The sequence below is a fragment of the Heteronotia binoei genome, chromosome 1, assembly GCF_032191835.1.
Source record: "Heteronotia binoei isolate CCM8104 ecotype False Entrance Well chromosome 1, APGP_CSIRO_Hbin_v1, whole genome shotgun sequence".
NCBI lineage: Eukaryota > Metazoa > Chordata > Lepidosauria > Squamata > Gekkonidae > Heteronotia > Heteronotia binoei.
The window spans coordinates 140,576,710-140,599,614 of NC_083223.1; the positions used below are offsets into that span (position 1 = coordinate 140,576,710).

General features: G+C 40.3%; 1 protein-coding gene across 1 annotated transcript; it reads left to right on the forward strand.

Moving 5' to 3' along the window:
- The first annotated feature begins 273 nt into the window (after positions 1-273).
- ACAT2 (acetyl-CoA acetyltransferase 2) lies at positions 274-22,847 on the forward strand. Its single transcript, XM_060241693.1, has 9 exons — positions 274-436; positions 2,564-2,698; positions 4,936-5,117; positions 10,084-10,201; positions 11,815-11,958; positions 12,626-12,748; positions 20,650-20,804; positions 21,607-21,717; positions 22,632-22,847. Exons 1-9 carry the CDS (start codon positions 382-384, stop codon positions 22,797-22,799), a joined length of 1,191 nt encoding a protein of 396 aa, XP_060097676.1. The 5' UTR covers positions 274-381; the 3' UTR covers positions 22,800-22,847.
- Positions 22,848-22,905: the final 58 nt, after the last annotated feature.

Sequence of the window (22,905 nt, forward strand, 5' to 3'; positions counted from 1 at the left end):
CAATCATTCATGCATGCACGTGCCTTTAGCGTCGAGACTTCCTACGAGTACTGCAAATATGCATTCAGGAAAGATCAAATTCAAAGACGTTTAGAATTAGTCTGAGGCCAAGGCTCACCTCCACAACTCAACCTCCACTCCTGAGAAGCAAAAACAACGCCCACCCTTCCCTCGCTCGCCACGTGACCGCAGACGCCCCTCCGCTGAGGCCTTGGTGACGTAGTGCAGGAGCGGGAGGGAGTTTTCTCGGATAGCCAATAGGACGGCGAGGGCCTGGCACCGGCCGTGAGACTAAGGAAAGTATCAGGCGGCGTTTGAGTTTCGGAGAGGCCGAAGCGTGCCGTGGTCGCCACCGAACTGGAAGTAGCTGTCGGAGTCATCATGAGTAGCGATGGGGAAGCGGTTGTGCTCGTTGCTGCTGCAAGGACCCCGGTTGGTAAGTGAGCGGGCGAGCGATCTTGGCGATGATTATTATTGCATTGCAGTGTGCTATTTAGAGCAGGCGGATTAATCGAATGTAATGATACCGTCAAATAATCCATCCAGCCCTTTAACTGCCTGATTTCTTTGCGGAACATACTTCCTTGTCTTGTCCCGTCCCGTCCCCACCGTATATCTCCTAATACTACTGGATATACCTTGAAGCTTGTTCTGATCGAGGCTGAAAAGGGAGAGAAAAAGGAAGGCGGGTTGACGTTTAGGAGCGCAGCCTCTTCAAGCGAATGGCTTAGCTTTAGCGCCGCACTCGGGATGCTGCAACTACCTGGACATTGGACAATAATTAATAATGTTTCTTATGGTAGAAGAATTGAAGAATGTTGGAAAGTACAGACATGCTAGCTTGTAATGGCTGAGAGATGGACGTCTATAAGATTGCCTTCACAGCGATCTAACATCTATGCTCACAGAATCAACCCCTTATCTCTTAAGTGCAAAGTTTCTTGAGACATATGTAACTAAACAATCTCTTTTATCATACAGTCTGGAACCTGAAACCCTCAAGATCTAAGTCCGTCTTTTGCTTTCAGAGTTCTTGCACTTGCAGGGGATAGAGATAGGTGCTGCATTCTTGAAGTGTTTTACTCAAGAGCAATCCCATTGAGTTCAGTGAGATTATTCCAGAATAAAACTAAGATCAGTGTGACCATTGGAAGCTCCACCCTCGCCTGTGCTGTGCCTGGCAGTGATTGGGCTGTGATTGTAGAGCCACCGTGTGTAACTGTGTTGTGATTGCTTTGTAGGAGTTTCCAACAAGTCATTCTTGTTCGGATTGGGCTAGGGTCTAGAGCAAGTAGTGCGATAGGAATCGGCTCACTGCCCGTCTGTTTTCTCAGAACCAGGGATGCGAGTCTAGTTAAGGCTTATTGTGTTATTCCAGTTTCGTCCTTGCATGTTAAACACCTTTATTATGCTGTATGCTAAATTGCTGCTAAATAACCTTTTACCCGTATATATGGACTGCTAACTTCCATTTCAGTCTTTCTGAAGAAGTGTGCATGTATAGGAAAGCTCATACCTTGAATAAAACTTTGTTGGTCTTAAAGCTGCCACCGAATTCGAACTTTGTTCTGCTGCTTCAGACCAACATCGCTACCCACTTGAGTGCATTTGCCAGTAAGATTTGAATTTAGAGACTAACAAGAGTTTCAGGGTTTAAGCTTTTGAAAGTCAAACCTCCCTTTGTCTATTTGCCAGTGACCAATACCTAAATCAGGAGCCAGCAACCTGTTATAATGAAAGATTCAAACTTCCTCACTTGGATTGCTAGCAACTATTCACCTGTATCATTTCCCATTCTGTAAAGCATATCCAGAAAGCCTACAAATGCCATGCTATAATGTGTCATATGAGTCTTCCTTTTTTTTTTTTTTTGCTTTTTGCCACTATTGACTGATTCAGCTAGCCCACTTGACTTTGTATCCACCTCAGTCCAAAGTACATTAACTTGTAAACTGGTCTTTCCCTTGGATTTGGGATTGACTGGGAACTGATTTATATGGCTGTATGCCCTATTTGTTGGCCTCCAAGGCAGCTGGTTGACCGCTGTGTGAAACAGGATGCTGGACTAGGTGGGCCACTGGTCTGATCCACCAGATGTATATTGCTAAAAGTATATAAATAGATGGGATAGTTCCAGAAGTGGTAACTGTACTGGCCTGCAGTAGCTAAATATAAGAATTGAGGCCTCACATGTTTTGATTGCCCACATAGTGAAACTTGTACACTGGGTAAAAATTGACTGTGGGTGAAATGGAATAAAATGCAGGTGGTCACTTTCAGACACCTTTACTCAATGATGTAATGTAAACAAGTTTAAGTGTCTTAAACTAGACATGGCATTTGTTTTTAAATTCAGTATTGAAAGCTTGTACCCTTTACTTGGAGCAAACTTCACTGAAATTAAAGGGACTTGTGTCTAAGTAAAAATGCTGTAAATGACATGGCAACCCAATGAAAATTTCAGGATATAAGCTTTTGAGAGCCAAAGGTTCCTTCATTAGACATGAATAGAATATAGTTGAATGGGCATATGTCTGTCTTTGATTTAAAATGTTTTATGTAGGATCCTTCAATGGTACGTTGTCTACCTTGCATGCCCATGAGCTTGGTTCTGTAGCTGTGAAGGAAGTCTTGAAGAGGGCAAATGTCAAGCCTGAAGAAGTATCTGAAGTTATATTTGGACAAGTCTTGGCAGCAGGTATATCTTTAAATCTAAATCCAGGTTTTATTTTGAACTGTTTATAACCTCTTATCTACAAATATTTGCAATAAGTGGACAGAATGTGCATTTATGTTATATCACAGCTGTTGAAGTTCTGTTATTGTGCAATTCATCTTCTCTTATCGCATCTAAAAATGGTATCCCACAAGCTAGTTACTTGAATTGTAAACTTTAGTATCTTTGATACAGCAGCAGATGAAATACCATGGCTTCTCACACCTGTTTCTTATGTAGTCTCGTCATCTGCATCCTTCTGTAATAAATAGGATTTCAGGTGAGGCATGATAGGTGGAAAGGAGGCAGATGACAGGACCAGAAGAAAGATGCAGCAGTTGTCTTGCCTTCTGCTTCAATGAGGAATTAAAGTTTACAGCCTGGTAGGAGTCAACCTTACATATAGATTTGATTGATTTATTAGGTTTCATTTTCTGAAGGAAAATACTGTGTGAGAATATACTAGAACCATTTTTTAATTTATAAAATTTAATTGCAGGGTGAGAATTTAATAATGAAGGTGTGCCACTGAAAATTATTATTGTTATTTATTAGATTTGATAATTGCCCTGTCCCAGCTTACACTGGGCTCTGGGTGACATACAAGGGGGCATAATTACCATAGAATAAATAGACAAACATTAAAATTAAGTATACAATATAAAATAAAATAAAAGAACCAAGATGGCCTTCTATAAATTTTCTGTCCCAATTCTGGACTACAAGGCCATTTTTTGGACAGGGAAAGGGAACTAAAAACAATATACAGGGAGGGAGCGGGAAGAAGAATGCCAGCCAATAAAAAAAAGTTGCTGCCCTCAACAAAAGCCTGTCAGAACATCTCTGCTGTACAAGGCCTGCCAAATTACATAAGGTCCCACATGGCCCTCGTGGCATTTTGCAGAGAGTTCCAGCAGTTTGGGGCCAGAACTGAAAAGGCCCTGGCCCTGGTCAAGGACAGCTGGACATCCTTAGGCCAGGGATCACCAACAGGTTGTTGTCAGTAGTGCGCAAAGTTCTCCTGGGGACATAACGGTGGAGACAGTCCCCGAAATACATTGGTCCCAGACTGCTCAGGGCCTTAAAGTTCAATACTAGAACCTTGAACCTGACTTGGTATTCTACTGGGAGCCAGTGTAGCTGGCACAGCACAGGTTGAATATATGCCATCCATGATGTTCCCATCAGGATTTTTGCCGCTGCATTCTGGATAAGCTGTAGTTTCCAGGTCAGTGTAGAGCTAAAAATTACCTATTTAAATAACTTGTAGATGATGGTGTCAACTGAAATGTCATCAACTCATGGTGGTATTTATGAAAAATAACCTCGAAGTATGATTGCATTGTAAGAAGTGAATTTCTTACCCAGAAATTTCTAAACCTAAATTATCCACTTCTAAGTTTTCTATCAATTTCTTAGCTCTAGTGTACAGTGCAGAAGGGTACACTTTTCTCTTTCTTCCTTTCCCACAAACCTAACCCTTAGTTGGTACATCTTGTAAAGACATCTCCTGCCCTTGTGCACTCCTGCAATACTACCAACTGCATATTTCTTCCATTATACCCTTTACTGATACCAGATCATTCAGTTCAGCCCTTCATTCCTACAACATTGTCCCACCCAAATTATTCACCTCCATTGTTCAGCAGTCTTCCATAGAAATGTACCTGCTTTGAGGAGTGCTGAGATGACTGAGTATAATGCTATTTCAAAAATGGCCTCCAGGCTAAATTGGAAAAAAGCTGTTTCATTTAATATCCTGAAAGAGAATGTACTTTTGTTCTAACCAGGGGTGATAAGTAATTGCTGGGGAAAGGAATGGTCAGAAAGCAAGCTGATTTTTTTTTTGCTTTGCCTCATAGAAGATGCTCATTATCTTATTAATTAAATGTAATTGAAAAGTTATCCACAGATGAAGTGATACTGAGAATATGCCAGTGCAGGAAAGTTATAATTATTCCAAAGGCAAAGCAGGTTCAACCCAGGATGTTCAAAATAAAGATAATTTAAGCAACCATAACATGAAAATGTTGAAATATAGATTTAAGGAACACAATAAGTACAAACTTTTCAAAGCTCTCAAAGGAAGAGCTGGTTATTAACTTAAAAGCCAAAGTGCAGGGAGAGGGAACTCAAAAACAGCAAACAATTTGTCTCAGTTTGAAAAAAAACTAGGGAGCAATTATTATCTGCATATTTTGAGTTGTGTTTCTCTGCAGGTGCTGGTCAAAATCCTGCTCGACAAGCCAGTGTTGGTGCAGGGATTCCATATGAGGTACCAGCTTGGAGCTGCCAAATGATATGTGGTTCGGGTCTAAAAGCTGTATGCCTAGGAGCTCAGTCCATTATGACAGGAGAGTCCAGTGTTGTGGTGGCTGGAGGCATGGAAAACATGAGTAAGGTAAGACAACAGTGTTATTAATGACAGTCGATCAGAAACTCAGACTTCAAATCATTAACAAGAGATTGTGTATGAAAGATTTGGGCCAGCTCTGCATAGGCACTGAGGGAGGAGCTGTGGCTCAGTGGCAGAATATCTGCTTTGTGTGCAGGGGGGTGTCACAGGTTCATTCCTTAATGTCTCCAGTTAAACGGTAGTAGGTGATGTGAAAGACCTGTGTGAGAGCTTGGAGAGCGGTCACCAAACTAAGTAGACAGTGGTGACCTTAATAGACTTTATACCTACTATGTGTGGAAGAATTATGCAGAAGTGATGAACACTTAGGAAACTCCATATTGCTTCATCTGTTTGGCAGGTCCTTGAGTGGATAAAATCAGTACTTTTTTTTTTTTTAAATCAGCTTTTTAAAATTTAAATCAGATTTTTATTTAAATTGGATTTTTAAAAATAAAACGCTTTTTGAGGAAAAATCTATCTAAGATAGTTTTCTGTTTAAGATACATTATAGCCCAAAGGTTATTCATCATGAAATGAGGGTTAGTTTTAATTATGTATTGTGAGGTCGTGTACTCATGCAATGTTTAATTTTTTTAGTATATAAATGAATTCCATTAATCCATTCACAATATGCATCCCAGAGGTTTCTATAAGATTATTTTGGGCAGTTTTTCTGCCTAGAAGAAATTATTACAGATTCTTGGTTTTGCAGTTCTCAAAACTGTGAATTTGTGTCTTCAAAGATAACATGCCTCTTCTTCACAGCAAAAGTGTTATAAAAACCGCAGTCCTTGTTGTGTATTGGTTGTTTTGACTGCTGGTTTGTTATGTCTGTTAGCTGACCTTGAAGCATTCTTCATTGCCCTCCAGGACCCTGATGCCTGCATTCCAATCGGGATGCAAGGCATTTCTCTTAGGAAATGCAAATGAAGGATCCTGGAGAGACCAGCTGGATGAATTGCTGCTGACATAGGGGGCATGTTAAACTCAGGCCAAATGTATATAAGGAGCAGTGTCAGTCCGATGCCCCATGGTGCCTGAGGCAGACTCGCTGCCTGGCATCCCCCCCCCCCCCCACACACACGCCTCCTCTCTCCCTTCCTTATCTCTTAAGTGCAAAGTTTCAAGAGGTTCAATGAATATAGCAGGGGGTTTTTTGGTAGGAAAAAAACAGAAGGAACTCATTTGCATATTAGGCCACACCCCTGATGTCACCATTGTTTCACACAGCTTTTATACAAAAAAGCCCAACATGGACTCATTTGCATATTAGGCCACACACCCTGACACCAAGCCAGCCAAAACTGCATTCCTGTGCATCCCTGCTCAATAAAAGCCCTGATATATAAGATTGTTTGGTGGAACAGGTCTGGATAAAGAGGAGATGTTAATAGCTAAGTGTGAGGAGAGAAGGGCAAGCAATACAAAAGAAAGTGAACTTTTTGGGGTAGAATACTCCAGAAATATCAAGATCTTTATGAGTGTATCCTCATGGAAGTGTAAGCAAATACAAAAATATGTGTGCTCAGGGCTTTTTTTTGTAGAAAAAGCCCAGCAGGAGCTTACTTGCATAATAGACCACATCCCCTAGCACCAAGCCAGCTGGAACTGTGTTTCTGTGTGTTCCTGCTCAAAAAAAGCCCTGCATATGCTATATAACAGGTGGCCAATGGTAGCTCTCCAGATGTTTTTTGCCTACAACTTCCATCAGCCCCAGCCATTGGCCATGCTGGCTGGGGCTGATGGGAGTTGTAGGCAAAAAACATCTGGAGGCCTACCGTTGACCACCCCGCTATATAATGTTATCATTTTAGTTAAATAAAACAATTTAAATGGTTATTGTTAATGATTATAGTACAGCAGAAAAGTTGTCCAAATATAAATGATTAACCTATTAAACTGGAGATAGTTCACCCTGCAGTGATTTCATAATTATCTATATAACTAAAACTGACCTGAAACTTTCTTATACTAAAATGAAACCTTTCATCTGGGTTGTAAATATTCAGGCCAGCAAGAATTGGCTTTTAAATCAAATCTGCCCTGCAGAACCTTGTCCAGAAGCTGTCTTGAAATGATCCAAGATATTTTGATAAGATCCAGCTATAGCACCTTCTACCCCCACAGCAGGCAAAGGAGAAAGGGGAGCAATGTAAGTAAGCTGGCAGGGCAGCTGCAGTGATTGCAGCCTTCCCTGGAGTACTTCACAGCATATACACCATCTTCAGATGATGACATGGCAGCTCTTGTTGTTTGGCATTCTAAAACTTTCCGGGGGTTCAGCCTCAGCAGCACATCAGGGCTGAGGAGTGCTTTTCCAAGCAATTGTGAAGCAGATGTTACGCTATAAAGAACCATAAAAAGTTTTACAATGTCTTTGTGCTGCTCCTGGAAATGTGCTCTTCTATCAGAAGACTCTGTACTATGCAATACAATCCTAAGCAAAGTTAAACCTTTGTAAGTCAGTTGAAGTCAGTGGACTTAGAAGGGTGTAACTCTGTTTAGGAGAAGAACAATGTTTGAGACCAGTGGCACCTTTAAGACTTTGTTGGTCTTAAAGGTGCCACTGGACTCAAACTTTGTTCTATTGCAGGGGTAGGGAACCTTTCTTCTGTCAAGGGCCATATGGATATTTATAACATCATTCGCGGGCACACACACACGCACACAGAGCCCGCCGCCCTAGGCAAATGCATAGGTCCAGGGTTTTTTTGTACAAAAAGCCCAGCAGGAACTCAGTAGCGTATTAGACCACATCCCCTAATATTAGCATATTAGGCCACATCAGCAGGGATAATCAAGTGCAAACTGAACTGTGACAGTAACTTTTCCAGGTCCTTCAGCAATTCTGGCCGGCCAGCCAGGCCCCTGGGAGGCTGCCGCACAGTACATCTGGGCCCTGTGATCCCTGCCTGGCCCTGGGGAGGCTGCTGCACAGCACAGCTGGTCACCACAATCCTCACTGGCCAGCCAGGCCCCAGGGAGGCTGCCACATGGCTTGGTTCGGCCCAGCAATCCCCACATACGGCCCTCGGGACGAAGGTTCCCCGCCCTTGTTCTGTTGCTTCAGACCAACATGGTCACCCACCTGGATCTGTTTAGGACTGTACTGCTACTCAGCTTGCATTGTTAAATGTTTCTTCTTTTTCAGTGATGCTTACTAAAAGAAGCAACCCAAACTCTTGCAACTGACTGTTAAGCAGAATTTTTAATTAATAATGTAATTTATATATATATATATTACTTACATAAATAGTGGACAACTTGCCTTATTTCAACTTTCCTTTGAAATAAAGAAGAAAAAAAGAAGTAGCTTAATTCTGATAAGATGCCCGTTACCCATAATCTATAAAAGGAAAAGGTACTGCTGGATCTATTAACTTGTTATAGCTAGGATTTGGTTTACGTGTATGAGTTTTTAGGCCCAAGTCAGAGAAGACTTATGAAATGAGGCTTCATTGTGATGCCCCATTGTCTGCTTTGTGAAACAAGTTTTGCGTGTTTTTGAAACCCAAAATGATGTGGAAAAGATTATAGTGGATGAGTGTACAGATCACAGACAACAGTACCATTTTTACCTTTTAGGAGAAGCAGTGTTGTTTATCTCCAGCCTAAAAGAGTAGACCCTCTCTTCATGGTAAAACCATTGCTTTTGTCCTATTTAAACAAACTAGTTTAGAGCTAGTTTACACTGGGGAGTGGATGATTCAACTCCATAGCCAGGAATTTTTTCAGAAGGTAACGCCAGGGAGGTGCTAATTAAATTAAATAAGATCATAAGATTTCATGGTTGGGGGTTAACATTTATACTCAAAAAAAGGTGGTGGTGGGAACTTGGCATATAGTCCCCAACCTTTTTGGCACCAGGGACTGGTTTTGTGGAAGACAGTTTTCCCACGGACTTGGCAGGGGGTGGGGGTGGGGGGGCAATGGTTTCAGGTTGATACAGTTGTGCACTTTGTTTTGGTATGGTGATTAAGTGTGCGGGCTCTTATCTGGGGCAACTGAGTTTGATTTCCCACTCCTCCACATGTAGCTGCTGGAATGGCCTTGGGTCAACCATAGCTCTTGCAGAGTTGTCCTTGAAAGGGCAGCTTCTGGGGAGAGCTCTCTCAGCCTCACCCACCTCACGGGGTGTCTGTTGTGGGAGAGGAAGATAAAGGAGATTGTTAGCCACTCTGAGATTTGGAGTGGAGGGCAGGATATAAATCCAATGTTGTCTTATTATTATTATTATTATTATTATTATTATTATTATTATTACTATATTGTAATATATAATGAAATAATTATACAACTCGCAGCCCGATTGCTAACAGGCCACGTACTGGTCCACGGCTCAGGGGTTGGGGACCCCTGTGTTAAAGGCTCATGTTCCCAAAAGAAATCTTTGTGAATGCTTGCTAATTACAAAGAAGTTTCAGAATCTATTTGGACTCCCCAGCAAACACCCCTTCTCCAGCGTGCTTTGAAGGGGGTCGGTGAGCCTGACAGCCCCATGGCAACAACCTGCATCCATGGTGGTGGCTTGCTGCTCTCTCTTTGGTAGCAGTGGCTGCTGCAAGGGCAGGGCAGCAGCAGAGAGCCACGTGATGGGGGCTGCCAGCCTCCCCAGCTTGAACAAGGAATCATGCAGCTGCACCACCTCCAGTGCCCTCAAGACACCCAGCAAGGACAAATCCAGCCTCAGGTCTTAAAGGCAGCGGGGGAAATAGCAATCCAGGCAAAGATGGTGGCAGCGACTTCAAAGAGACTTAAAGGGGAAGTTTGGGGTAGGGGCATTGAAGATTCAATATGGGGCACTGCCTAAAGTGCCCCCTCCCTGACTGTGAGCCTAGGATGATTCTCCTCTACAGCAGTGTTTTTTCTTGTAAACCTGAAGAATAGAAGATTCTTGTTGTGATTAAGGGCTGGGCAGGAGTGGCTTTCATTTTGGATTTCCAAATTTGTCAAAATGCTTTGCTTTTAGGCACCCCACATCATTCATATGCGCAATGGCATGAAGATGGGAGATGCCTGTTTGCAGGACAGTATTACCCTAGATGGTTTGACAGATGCCTTTTACCACTACCACATGGGTATAACTGGTAAGCCACAGGAGTCTTTAAAATGGCAAAGGTTGGTGGAAAGAGTATTACATACATCTGCGTGCAACTGTCTTAGACTTTTTCTGCACCTTAGTGTTGCTGCTGTTTCCCGGTGAGTTGAATCCCCAGCTGATGTTCCAGCTTTGCAGCACCCATTCTACAAAAGGGCATTTGTTTTAGGGTATTTTTTCTTGAATTCAGATCTTACCCTCCCCTTGTGTTCTGCATTTCCTTTGAACAGGAGTGGTGTGGCCATGTCAGTGACAGAACCTCCTGGGTTTTTTTTGCACAAGTGCAGTAACGTTATAACATAATGCTATTTGAGAAGGCTGGATGTATTGTTGGGAGCAGCATGGTCGCTGTCGTTTCAAAGATCCTTTGCTCCTCCTTAGTCACCAACTAAGAAAATGGCTGGTGATTGCTGAAGTGGATACACCAATTCATAGCGAAACCTCCCTTCTTTGGATAACCAGTAGAGTTATAACATCATAACACTGTAAAAAAAGGTTGGCTGTATCGTGGGGAATAGCATGGTTGCTGCCATTTCAAAGGTCTCCTGCCTCTCAGGCGCCAACTAAGGAAATGGCTAACAAAAAGATTCCCACAAAATCCTAATAAAAATAGTATTCCGTTCGCAATTGTCGAATTGGATACACCAGTTCATAATACTGTTATCCAGTAATTATGAAGTAGGCTAAATGTCAGTGACGGAACCTTCTTTTTTGTGCATATGCAGTAGTGTTATAACATTGTAAAAAGGCTGGATGTATCATGGGGAACAGCATGATTGCCGCCATTTCTAAAATGGCTGGCAATCATTGCACTGGATATACCAATTCATAATGGTATTATTCAGTAATTATTAAGCATACTAAATGTGTTCTCATGTACTTAAAGAAACCATGCTGAGAGCTATAGGGGAAGAGAAGGGAAGATGAATTGAGAAACAATACAAACACATGATGTCAAAGCCTACTAACAAAAAATAAAAAAGGAAAGGAACTTCATGAATGGGTAATTGCATGGAGAAGGCTACATGAAACATCACTGTCTTTTCCCCAGTTATAACATTGTGATATTATAATGAAAAATACACATTGTAACACAATCAACATCACGCTTAAAAAAATAGCAGATTGCTCAGGGAACAACTTGAAGGGGGGTGAGAGAGGGTTGAATATGCAGTACTGATGATGCAAAAGGGCAGTGGGAAACAAAATTTGAAATTGGGAATTCCTCACTGGGAAGCTGTGAGTTCAGATTCAAAAGGGGGGGGGGTGGAATCATGGAAAAAGTGGATTCAGAAAACATGGGATAACAGGGAAGGCAAAAAGTTGTGTAGAAAGTTTTACAAAGTTCGATTACTTAAGAATGCTGATGCAGAGGTTTTCCATGGTGTAGAAATGGTCTTAAGAGAGATATATTTGTTTTTACTTATCTGTGACTTTAAAGCAACCTCCCCCAGAAGCATTTATCACTAAATGGTAGAAATACAGCTCTATAATCCTTTATAGAGATTTTATTGCATTCAGTGCCTATTTTGCAGGCATCATCATTTCAACCAAACCTTGATAGCCAAAATATTTGAAAGTTTCCGTTATTTTCTGTTTCAGCTGAAAATGTGGCCAAGCAATGGAAAGTCAGTCGAGAGGAGCAAGACCAGCTGGCTTTAAACTCACAATACAAGGCTGAAAATGCTCAGAAGGCAGGCTTTTTTGAGAAAGAGATTGTCCCTGTTCTTGTTCCTTCCAGAAAAGGTGTGTGTGTGTGTGTGCATGTGCCTGCTTCTCTGCTTCATCCCCACCCCCGTAATGTGACATAATAAGGTTTAACAAGTTGGTTATCACTTAGAGAAGAACTCAGTGATGTGTCTCAAAAATGTTTCTAAGTGTTTTAGATTTTTAACAAGAGAGAAAGGCTAAATGTTATACTTCAGAAAGATTCACAGATTAACTAAGAAGTACTGTTCTAGTACATTTTGTTGAGCCCTAATATGATGGCTATGGAACAGATTCCGAGCATACTCTTCTGGACACACAGAGTCCCTGTATGAGCTTTTTGTAGGTAAATGTATGGTGATGCACACTGGATAAAAAATATGTTCACAAACATCTCACCAGGCATCCACACTAATCCACTCTTGGAGAGTATCCAGATCTCTTTGGGTTTCAGTTCAGTAGCTAATTGCCTTAAAAGCAATGGCCTTTATGCAAGGATTCTGCCTTTTAAAACAAGTGTATCTATTTTTTTTAAAAGAGAGATAATAATTTAGTGGTTTGTTGTGAAAAACTTCATCATGCTTTACTAAAAAAAATGTAATATTTTTATTTAATTAAAACCCCCCTCTTGCATAGCTATGTCTTTGTTCTTAATTTAAAATGTACAGTGACCACTGTGATATTACTTGCTGCTTTGCCCTTGCAGGTCCTATTGAAGTTAAAGCAGATGAGCACCCCCGCCATGGTAGTAACTTAGAAGCAGTGGCAAAACTGAAGCCTGCCTTTTTGACTGATGGAACAGGAACTGTGACTGCAGGAAATGCTTCAGGTTTGTTTGTGGATAGCTTTGCAAAAAGGTTGTGTGGCGGAACAGTTCTGCTCTGGCCTGCAAGCCCTGTTCCACCCTGCCCTCCTGGGTTTTCACGGTACCTGGAGGGGCATTTCTCTCTCTCTGTTCAACTGCTGCCACCACCTAACCTTCATAGGAATTGCCCACTGGGAGGGTCAGAAGTCAGACTCCCAGCTTCTCTTCCAGAGGCTTTGTCTCTGTCTCTCATTCTACCCAGTGCATGGCTGCCACAGGGACAGTTTATTGCTTGGTGCATCACTGGGGGAGTAGCCACCTGCCAATTGACAGCCCTTCTCTTCCTCCTGGAGCTCCTTTTAAAACGGTGTATAGAAGATGGTGGAGCTCTAGGTGGCACAGAGAATCACTACAGGGATCAAAAGTTACAAAGCATTTTTTAAAAGAAAACGTCCACAAGCATACTTTTAGCACAGCACATAATTGAGAAAGGGAATCAAAAGAAAAAGGTAAAATGCAATTCCTCTGTCCCTCTCACTATACATGCCTTATTAGATGTTTAATATAAGACAGGCTCCTTAGCTTAGAAGGTTACAGATCTTTTACAGGAGTGTCACTACCTTCAAGCCTCTTTCACGTGTGCAGGCCAGCTCATGGCAAAGGCCCCCTCCCACAGACTTCAGGTAATTGTCAGACATCACAAAAGCACAAAAGAGAACTTGCTCCCAAGAGTTCTATCACTTCACTTTCCCCACCCACTGACTAGGTCAGGCTAGGTCAAAGAAACTTTTCCTGAAGTCTCCAGGAGTACATGTGTGGGGGTTTTAATTGGTATTTTCCAAGTATTACTTAAGATCTGTATTCTGCTACTGATACAGCTGAGCCCCGCAAAAGCTGATTTTTTTCCCTCAGCTTTTATTGGGTCAGCTACACTGGCAGAAGCTAGCCCCAGCTGAGGCGGTGCAGAGCTCTTAGCTCTGTGCTGGAAACTGCAAGAGAGGATCAGCTGGAGCAGGATGGAGCTGACAGCTCTTTACAGCTTGGCTGGGACTTTTGCAAGGCATGGAGAAAAAAGGCACTTAAGCTTTTTGTAAGAAGCAGGTTCCATGCTTTTTTGAAGTATTGAGTTCAGTTGGAAGACTTCTGGATGAGCTCACTGTATTGGACATGGTGCATCTTAGAGAAGCATTTAAAGGGACTGCATCCCTTTACATTCTTCTTTCTCCATTGGAGACAATGGAGGATGTGGGCCCACAGAATTATACTCCTGGTCCAATCTTTTTTAAACTTTGGGGGAGGGTTTCAGGAGCAGCTATGCTGCAAATTTGGTGCCTCTACCTCAAAAAAACAGCCTCCCCAGATTGATTCTCTGTTATAGCCTATGAGGAATGGTACCCATAGGCTATAATTTAGGAGCCAAGGGTGGGGGTGGGAATCAGTGATCCCAACTATTTCCCGAATCCCAGCACCATACCAATATTGTGATTCAGGAATATCATAGAATATAGACTCCATATACCTGAACCTGAAAAATACCAATTTTTTTTTTCTTGCATACCCCTATCTAGGAATTTCTTCCTGAATTTTTTTTAGTCTAAATTTTTCCAAATCTGTTCCCTGCTTCTTCTTTTTTTGTTTTTTTTTTTTATGGGGGGGCTTGATCATCCCATTGTCTCTAGCTAAACCTATTAGCATTTCTTTTGTTTTTATAATTTTTATTGATGTTAACTACAAAACGAAGCAGCACAAGCATATACACTAAAGAGTGGAAGGGGTGTATACAGAGTGGGAAAAACAGAAACCAAGAAGAATACAAATATATCAGTTATAATTCTACCTCCAAATAAAATACCCAATTCTTTCTACCTGCAAGTATAAAGTTCTCCATATTTTTTACCATCTTTGTCTTTCATTATAAAAATTTTACTAGATTATTACTTGAAATATGTCTAAACAATTCTTCTTCATCATATATAAGTATAAAAAAGTCAGAACAGTCTCAACACAAAACTGGCTGAGCTTAACCATATTGAAAGCACAGACTAACTTGTAAGTTTAACAATATCATCATTAAAATAAGCATATAAAATTCATATCTTTATCCTTAACAAGCTAAAAAAATACAACATAGTAACTTATCTATCTCAGTAAAAACAGTTTCTCCAAACAAGCGTACTAAAAGCAGATCTGCCAGATTACAAAGTAATTGTGCTGTCTGCCTTTTTAACAATTGATCCAAATTAACGATTTATTTATATAACATTTTGAAGACCCTTCTTCCTTAAAAGTCTGCTCAAAATTTTCCATCCTTTAACTCTTATATCCCTATTGTTCTAGGAAAAGCAACTTAATATAACCCAGAAATCTCACTTGACCTTTAAAAATCATATATCAATTCTTATTGAGAGTTCCATATCCACCTACTCACAGACAGAGAGAGTGACAATTCAGAAACCCTTCTTCCTAAAAAATTCTATATCCAAATTTATGGCTAAAATGCACATCCTCTCTCCTTAATACAATCTAAAACAAATATCTTTTTCCTTAACAAGCTAAAAATAGAACACAATAATTTATCTAATTATAGACAATTTCTTCAGACAAACATACTAAAAACAGATCTACCAAATTACAAAATAATTGTGCAGCCTACCTTCTTAACAATTGATCCAAATCAACTATTTATTTATATAACATTTTTGTAAGACTTTTCCATCTTTAAAATCTCACTTACCTTTTTAAAATCGCATATCAGTTCTTAGTAAAAAAAAAAAAAGTATCTAATTGCCCACAGTGGAAACAACAATTCAAAAATCTTTCTTCCTCAAAGATTTCCACATCTTAGTTTTACTGCTTAATTCAACCATATTCAAAATACGGACCAGCTTGTTTAACAATATCATCATTATAATAAGCATAAAAAACCAATATCTTTATCTATTAAAAGCAAATTTACCAGATTACAAAATAAGTATGTTGTTTGCCTTCTTAAAAATTAATCTAAATTAACTATTTTTACATATTCTTTTCAAAACTTTTCAGTGCTTTAGCTTTTATGTCCATGTTACTCTAGGAAAAACAACTTATTATAGCCCAAAAGTCTCACTTAGCCTTTTAAAATCACATATCAGTTCTTATTAAAAATTCCATATCTGACTATTCACAGAGAGAGAGCTAGTTCAAAAACCCTTCTTCCTGAAAAATTTCTACATCAAGATACACCTTTCTCCTTAATGCAGTCATCCCTCTCAGTAAAAGTAGTAAGAATTCCACAGCCTTTGTTCCTCTCGAGATAACTTCAATCAGTCTCCGTTTCCGATCTTTCTTTTTAAGTGTGCCATAGGGTTCCATTTTGGTTTTCTTTTGTTCGTTTCCCAGCGGATCACTCTCCCTTTTCACTTCCACAGATGTCACCAGGTTCTCTTTAATACTCTGCTCGTATATATTTGAGATTTCACTAGCTTTCAGCACAAAAGCTCCCATTTGTTTCTTAATCAACTCAGTAAATGAACCAAGATCCTGCTTCAGAGAATTTATACTGCTCAAAATGTCTTTTGTATAAAAGATTTTGCTTGGCAAAGCCATTTTTCTGTCAACAAACTCAGTCTATTAATCCAAGTTGACAAGTAGCTCAGAGACCCAGATTTCCGAATCTCCTTCAACTGAGATTGAGTGTTAGCATTTCAATTTCAATCAAACGACAAAGAGAAATCTCTAAAATATATCTCATTTTTCTTCAGACCATATTGCAACCAAATAATAGCCTCTTTAACAGATATCCAATTATAGTCCGGGTCAATTTAAGTATGTCTTCAGATTAATTCAGATTATTTCCAATGTTTAAAACGTTCTTTAACTTTTCAAAGCCTCATTCACAGGGAAAGGAGAGCTACAATCAACCTCTTTCTCTTCCTTTGAACTGCTGTTTGTTGTTATGTAAAACGACCCAGTGGTATTAAAGGCACACTTACTTGCCACGTAGAATTGTCATGCTTGAGGTAGAGAAGTGATAGATCAGAAGCGTTTGGGCGTTCACCTCTTTCTGCTGTATTGGCTGTCATGACGGGGGGAGCTTCGGGGCATACAGGAAGAACAAGAACAGCCGCCGCTGCACCCCTGACTTGCTGTAAAAGTCCCATGCCAAAAGAAGACCCCTTCAAGGTCTTTTTGGGGGGTGTCACATCTGTGGCACCCCTCCACCAGCCTGACTCTGAGGGGCCACAGGCATGACAACCTGCGAACCCTGCTAAGCTCAAGGTGACATAACCCAGATCCTCTATTAGCATTTCTTAAAAAGTGGCTGAAGTGAGGGTGGAACAGCAGGGGTGTTGGGGTTTTTTTGGCCAAGAGAGCAAAATATTTTAAAACTCAGAGTGAAAAATGTGTTTCTTCACAGGATGCATGAAGGCATCAGTTTCAAAAGATTTTATCTTTTGTTTGGCTTTAGATAGGTGAAGTGGAAAATATGAATAATCTGTGAAATACAGATACCTGTTTCAGAATTTTAGGAGTTTGTTGTTTCCACCCTGAAAATTAAGAGAGAATGTGTTTCTCTACATCAAGAAAATACCTTGAGGTCATAATGACTGCATTCAGGTTTTACATGAAACTGTCAGTAAGAAAAAATGTGCATAAACATGACTGGTGCAAGACTTGCATTAGAGGGCCTTGCTTCTTCTCTCCACCTCTTTTTATGCAAAGAATCATGGCCATATTTATTTATATAGTCATACCGTTTTTCTTACCAATGGTGACCCAAAGCAGCTTGCAGCATTGTCCTTCCTCAACCTCCACTCTATCTTTACAGCTCTATGAGGGGTAGAGTAGGATGAGAGTTCCAACCCAAGGTGACCCACTGGGCTGCCATAGCAGAAGGGGATCTGAACCTGGGTCTTTCAGATTCTTGTCCAACACACTAACTACTAAACCACACTGGGATTCTGGGTGTGTGTCCATTTTTCTTTAATCACAGTTAATTGTGATGTCTGAATGCAATCTAAGGCTGTTTTATTTCTAAAGCCTCAAATTTGAGTGATCAAAAAATAAGTAACCATGCAATAATAAGAAACTATATAATATTTAAATACAAAAAAATGTAGTAATTGACTAACAGTAGTAAGTGCTAATAAACAGCACAAATTATCTATCTGAAATAAAAGAATCTTAAGAGAATAAATTCAATAATACAAAGTATCCAAAAAGTACATAAGTACATATATAAGTACAAAATATCCATAGGAATTTGCTTTACATATTGTTTTACTTAACTTTGAAAATAACTTCTGTCTTCACATACAAACATTGCTTCATGGAGAGCCAGTTTGGTGTAGTGGTTAAGTGTGCGGACTCTTATCTGGGGGAACTGGGTTTGATTCCCTACTCCTCCACTTGTACCTGCTGGAATGGCCTTGGGTTAGCTATAGCTCTGGCAGAGGTTGTCCTTGAAAGGGCAGCTGCTGTGAGAGCCCTCTCCAGCCCCACCCACCTTACAGGGTGTCTGTTGTGGGGAAGGTGGTGGGAAGATATAGGAGATTGTAAGCCACTCTGAGTCTCTGATTCAGAGAGAAAGGCGGGGTATAAATCTGCAATTCTTCTTCAAGCAGGGAAAGATGAAGTGACTTTACAATTTTTTATTTTTGTAATTGGTATCTGCTCAGCAAAACTATATTGTAAAATCTTCTTCCAGTTCACTGAAGAAAGTGATCGAAATGAGATAGCCATTTCCAAGGATTTCTCATGTAATTTTTTTGGACATTCCACACTCACTTGATGGTTGAAGACTGCATTCTGGACTTTCCTTGTTTTTTTGGGATGCTTTATACTTATTGAATTGATTCTCTTAGATTCTTTTATTGTAGTGCTTATTAGCACTTACAACTGATAGTGAGTATGCTTTTTTGTTTTAAAATATTTAATTATTTAGTATCTTATTACAGTAGGGTTACTTTTTAAAAATCTTTGATATTGTCAAAATTCAGGCGGGGTGGGTTTGCTCATGACAACTTTTTTTGCCCAAAGCCTCCTGTTATCCCCAGAGTCCTACTGATACTGATTTCTACCAAGTATCTCAGCCTTTTCCCATCTCTTCCAACCCTATCAAAAAAAACCCCACATCAGACTTGTACAAGTAGAGCAGAGTATCCAAACTGAGCAAAATTATTTATATTACTTGGAACTTTAAAGCTAATGTATGTTGTTTTTACATGAATGTTCATTAGAAGATATATTCACACTGTTTAGATTTGACTTCTAAGGGTGGGGGGAAGCTGAAATCCAAAGACTAGCAGACCTAGCTGCTCACACTTCCAAAATCTGCATGCGAAATGGTAGTGTAGGACAGCTATTTACCAAGGGCTTGAACAAGAAAACAGGGTTTCTCTGGCAGACATCATTGGAAAGTATAGAATTTTGTACAGTAATGTTTACCCAGATCTCTAGACCAAGTCATAAGACATCCTTTAAATCAGCTGGTTTGGGATAGTAGCTAGCTTTAATGAGGACTAGTGTATTGAAGACTATAGCATTTTTGTTGTTTGCATCTTGAGTTTAATAATTTCCTGTCCAAGGCCATGACCGCAATTTTTACTAACAGCACCTGTAGGAAATAGTTTCTCGTATTCCTCACATCCAAAGAACTCTCCTGGGTTGGATACAAAAGCATCCATGTATAAAAGGCATCTCTGCCTCAAAGAAGGGCTGATTAGTTTGTGCTAGAGCGCTGCACCAGAAATGTGAAACTAAATCCAAATTCTGCTTGCATTAGAAGCAAACCAGCACAACTGTAGAATCTACCATTAGCATGTCATGAACTGTTGTGCAAACTCATTTACACAAAAATTTGCAAGACAGAAGCAGTGGCTATTTTATACTTCTGCATATGCTCTTTTTGATCTAATCCATCATATCTTGTTTTCTTTGTGCTCTTCATGGCTTTTTTGAAATCTGCATGTCTGATAAGACACTACAGATTTCTGCATTAGAAAGAATCATCCCAATACCAGTACTTGCCCCAAACCACAGGTCAGTTCCAAAGTCACCTTCTGCAAAATCTCCTACAGAGCAATCCTAATTAGTTACACATCCTTCTAAGCCCACTGAAGTCAATGGGTTTAGGAAGGTATTTTTGGGATTTCAGTGTTGCTTCTATACAGCTCAATTTGTTGTCTTGCTAGTGAACATGCACTGTTAGTTTTGCTTCTCAAAATTTTAGCACTAACTGTTACACTTGAGGTACAACACAGCCACTTCTGTTGTGAAGCTCCTGTTTAAATGAATGGGATTAGTAAGGAAAACACCTTGATACATTTGCCTTCAGGAGGTTTTTGAGCATGGACTTTCATTTTGATGTAACACAGAAAGGAGAATGTTGAAAATAAAGATTTCAATTAAGAAATGAAAGAGTAAATTAGCAGCAATTCTTTCTCAGGATTGTCTTCTCCTGCCAAAGACAGCATGGGAGAAGGCAAAGGATATATATATTATTTAGAGTGTGATGGGTTGAACCACACCATGTAAAAAGTAACAGCTTGCTTAATTTTACAAAGGGCCTTTTGTGCATGATATTGCACAAGATCTACTGTAAGATCTTGCTGATTTTTCACTTCTGATCAGTGTTGTCTAGAAAATTCAAAAATGCTATTTGATGCAGTCACCATTACAATCCAACAGCGAGATATTTGATTAAAGGTCAGGGGAGAAGTGTTGCTGATATCTATACTGCTATTTTTTGTGTAAGTGGAAATGTAGATGGGATGCAGTTAAGTTGGCTTAAGAGCTCAGCTGCTTGCAATGAATCTTGTGTTTCCACTTCCACAAGAGCTCTTGCAGCACAAGCAGAAATGCTCAATCGGATCCAGCCCAATATGTGTACCAAGTTTCCCGCTGTGTTAGTTTTTTCAACAGAAACATTATTCTTCTGTCTTCAGGTATAAATGATGGTGCTGCAGCTGTAATTCTCATGAAAAAAGTAGAAGCACTAAGACGAGGTCTTACACCTTTGGCACATATTGTGTCTTGGGCGCAAGCAGGTGTAGACCCTTCTGTAATGGGAATGGGACCTGTCCCAGCCATAAAGAAAGCGGTAAGTGTCACAGCAGGAATACGTTGATTTCTTTAGAGTAACTATTTGACCTTGAAAACAAAACTATTACAAATAGGCAGTATGTTCTTACTCTTACAACCCAGAGTCAGAAATGACTGGTGCTTGCACAGGGGACCTTTCCTTTTTTCCTTTTCTTACTCTTCGCTAATGGAACTTGGTGCCAAAAAAATCACCGTTAGACTGGACATCTACCACTCCATCTAAAAACACTCTAATAACAGAAACGTAGCATTTAATATGCATTGGAAGGTTCATGGCCCAATTCTGTGAATGCTTACTTAGATGTAAATCCGAGTTTAATGGCACTTACTCCTGTGTCAGTTGAGTTGCAACCTTATGTCTAAAGGACATTGGATGCTGAAGTTCTATAACTGGAACTTCGGATGTTATCTTTGCCTAAAAACAGCTATACTGAGGCAACTGTGTTGGGTTAAGGGATTATCTTCCTCCATAACTTTATAAAAATAGCCCCAGGAGCTTGTGCTTCAAGCTATAGTAGGGGGAAAGTGCCTCTTCCCCATCTGTAGCTTAAAATATCCCACACACGTGAGAAAAACGCCTCTGCCATGGTTCCAATCCATAGTGGCTCCTTCCATGTCTTTGTAGGGCCAAACAGAATTTAGCATGCTGTTGTTTGGTCTTAATTCATACACCAGCTATCTACACTACCACATAATTTGAACTGTGTCTGGAATCCTTCAGCCTTCACTGTCGCCATTCTTAAAGACAAAGCAATTTTACTTTTAGCAATTAACAATTCTAATGGTATTTTGTCTTCTAGGTTGAAAAAGCAGGGTGGACAATGGACCAAGTGGACTTGTTTGAAATTAATGAGGCCTTTGCTTCACTAGGTGTAGCAATAACAAGGGAGCTAAAATTGAACCCTGAAAAGGTATGTATGGTAATGAAAACTCAACAGAGATACTAGAATCTACCAAGCTTAAGGGATATTTTTGTAGTGTTTGCCCAGGAGTCCAAATAAGTTTTTACATACTAATTTTTTTAAAAAAGCACTTTCCCCAAGCTCTTTATTGTAACCTAAGAAAGAACAGTGTCCTGAAAATGAAGAGAGGGTAGAAGATGATGATGATATTGGATTTATATCCCGCCCTCCACTCCGAAGAGTTTCAAAGCGGCTCACAATCTCCTTTACCTTCCTCCCCCACAACAGACACCCTGTGAGGTGGGTGGGGCTGGAGAGGGCTCTCACAGCAGCTGCCGTTTCAAGGACAACCTCTGCCAGAGCTATGGCTGACCCAAGGCCATGCTAGCAGGTGCAAGTGGAGGAGTGGGGAATCAAACCCGGTTCTCCCAGATAAGAGTCCGCACACTTAACCACTACACCAAACTGGCTCTCTAGAAGGAAGGACAGAAGTGAAAACAGCTCAATGCCTGGAGTAAATAGCAGATAGAAAGATCTTCAGGTAAAACATCATAGTCTATGATGTGTTATGCATAGTCTTAGAGAAAGCTGACAATATATGCTTTCAAATCAAAAAGGGATACTGGGGGTGGGGCCATCTTATAGCTTCTTTTAGGAAGATACAGCACTGAACACCTGTATTAAGGCATCTGTGCAACCTTTAAGCAACTACTAGTTAGTCAAGCACTGTGGTCAAGGGAGGCTAGACTGTATTTTTAAATTCCTATTGTAACAGGGCTGTTCTACAAAACTTGCCAAGTAGTTGGGCTACAGATTTTTAAGGAGAGTTAAGCCATATGAACAGAACTTTTGTGTCATACTTCTTAGCTACAGAACAATAACAAACGTAAAGAAAATAAGCTGCTTGTTTGGTTTTTTGGCAGGTTAATGTTGAAGGTGGGGCTGTTGCCCTTGGTCATCCCCTGGGAGCATCTGGATGTCGCATCCTTGTTACTCTAGTGCATGCACTGGAGCGAAGAGGGAAAAAGCGGGGAGTTGCTGCCTTGTGCATAGGAGGAGGGATGGGCATAGCTATGTGTGTAGAAAGATAGCAAACCTTTCCTTATTTCTGAACTAATGTATATCATGCCTTGAATTCACTTAAAGTTGTTTTTCATTCCATTTTAACATTACTGTACACATTTACATTGCCTGCAC

Coding starts and splice junctions, on each gene's coding strand:
- ACAT2 (XM_060241693.1), top strand. CDS start 382: ATGAGTAGCGATGGGGAAGCGGTTGTGCTCGTTGCTGCTGCAAGGACC. Junction 11,959..12,625: donor TCTTGTTCCTTCCAGAAAAG/GTGTGTGTGTGT, acceptor TTGCCCTTGCAG/GTCCTATTGAAGTTAAAGCA. Junction 20,805..21,606: donor TCCCAGCCATAAAGAAAGCG/GTAAGTGTCACA, acceptor TTTGTCTTCTAG/GTTGAAAAAGCAGGGTGGAC.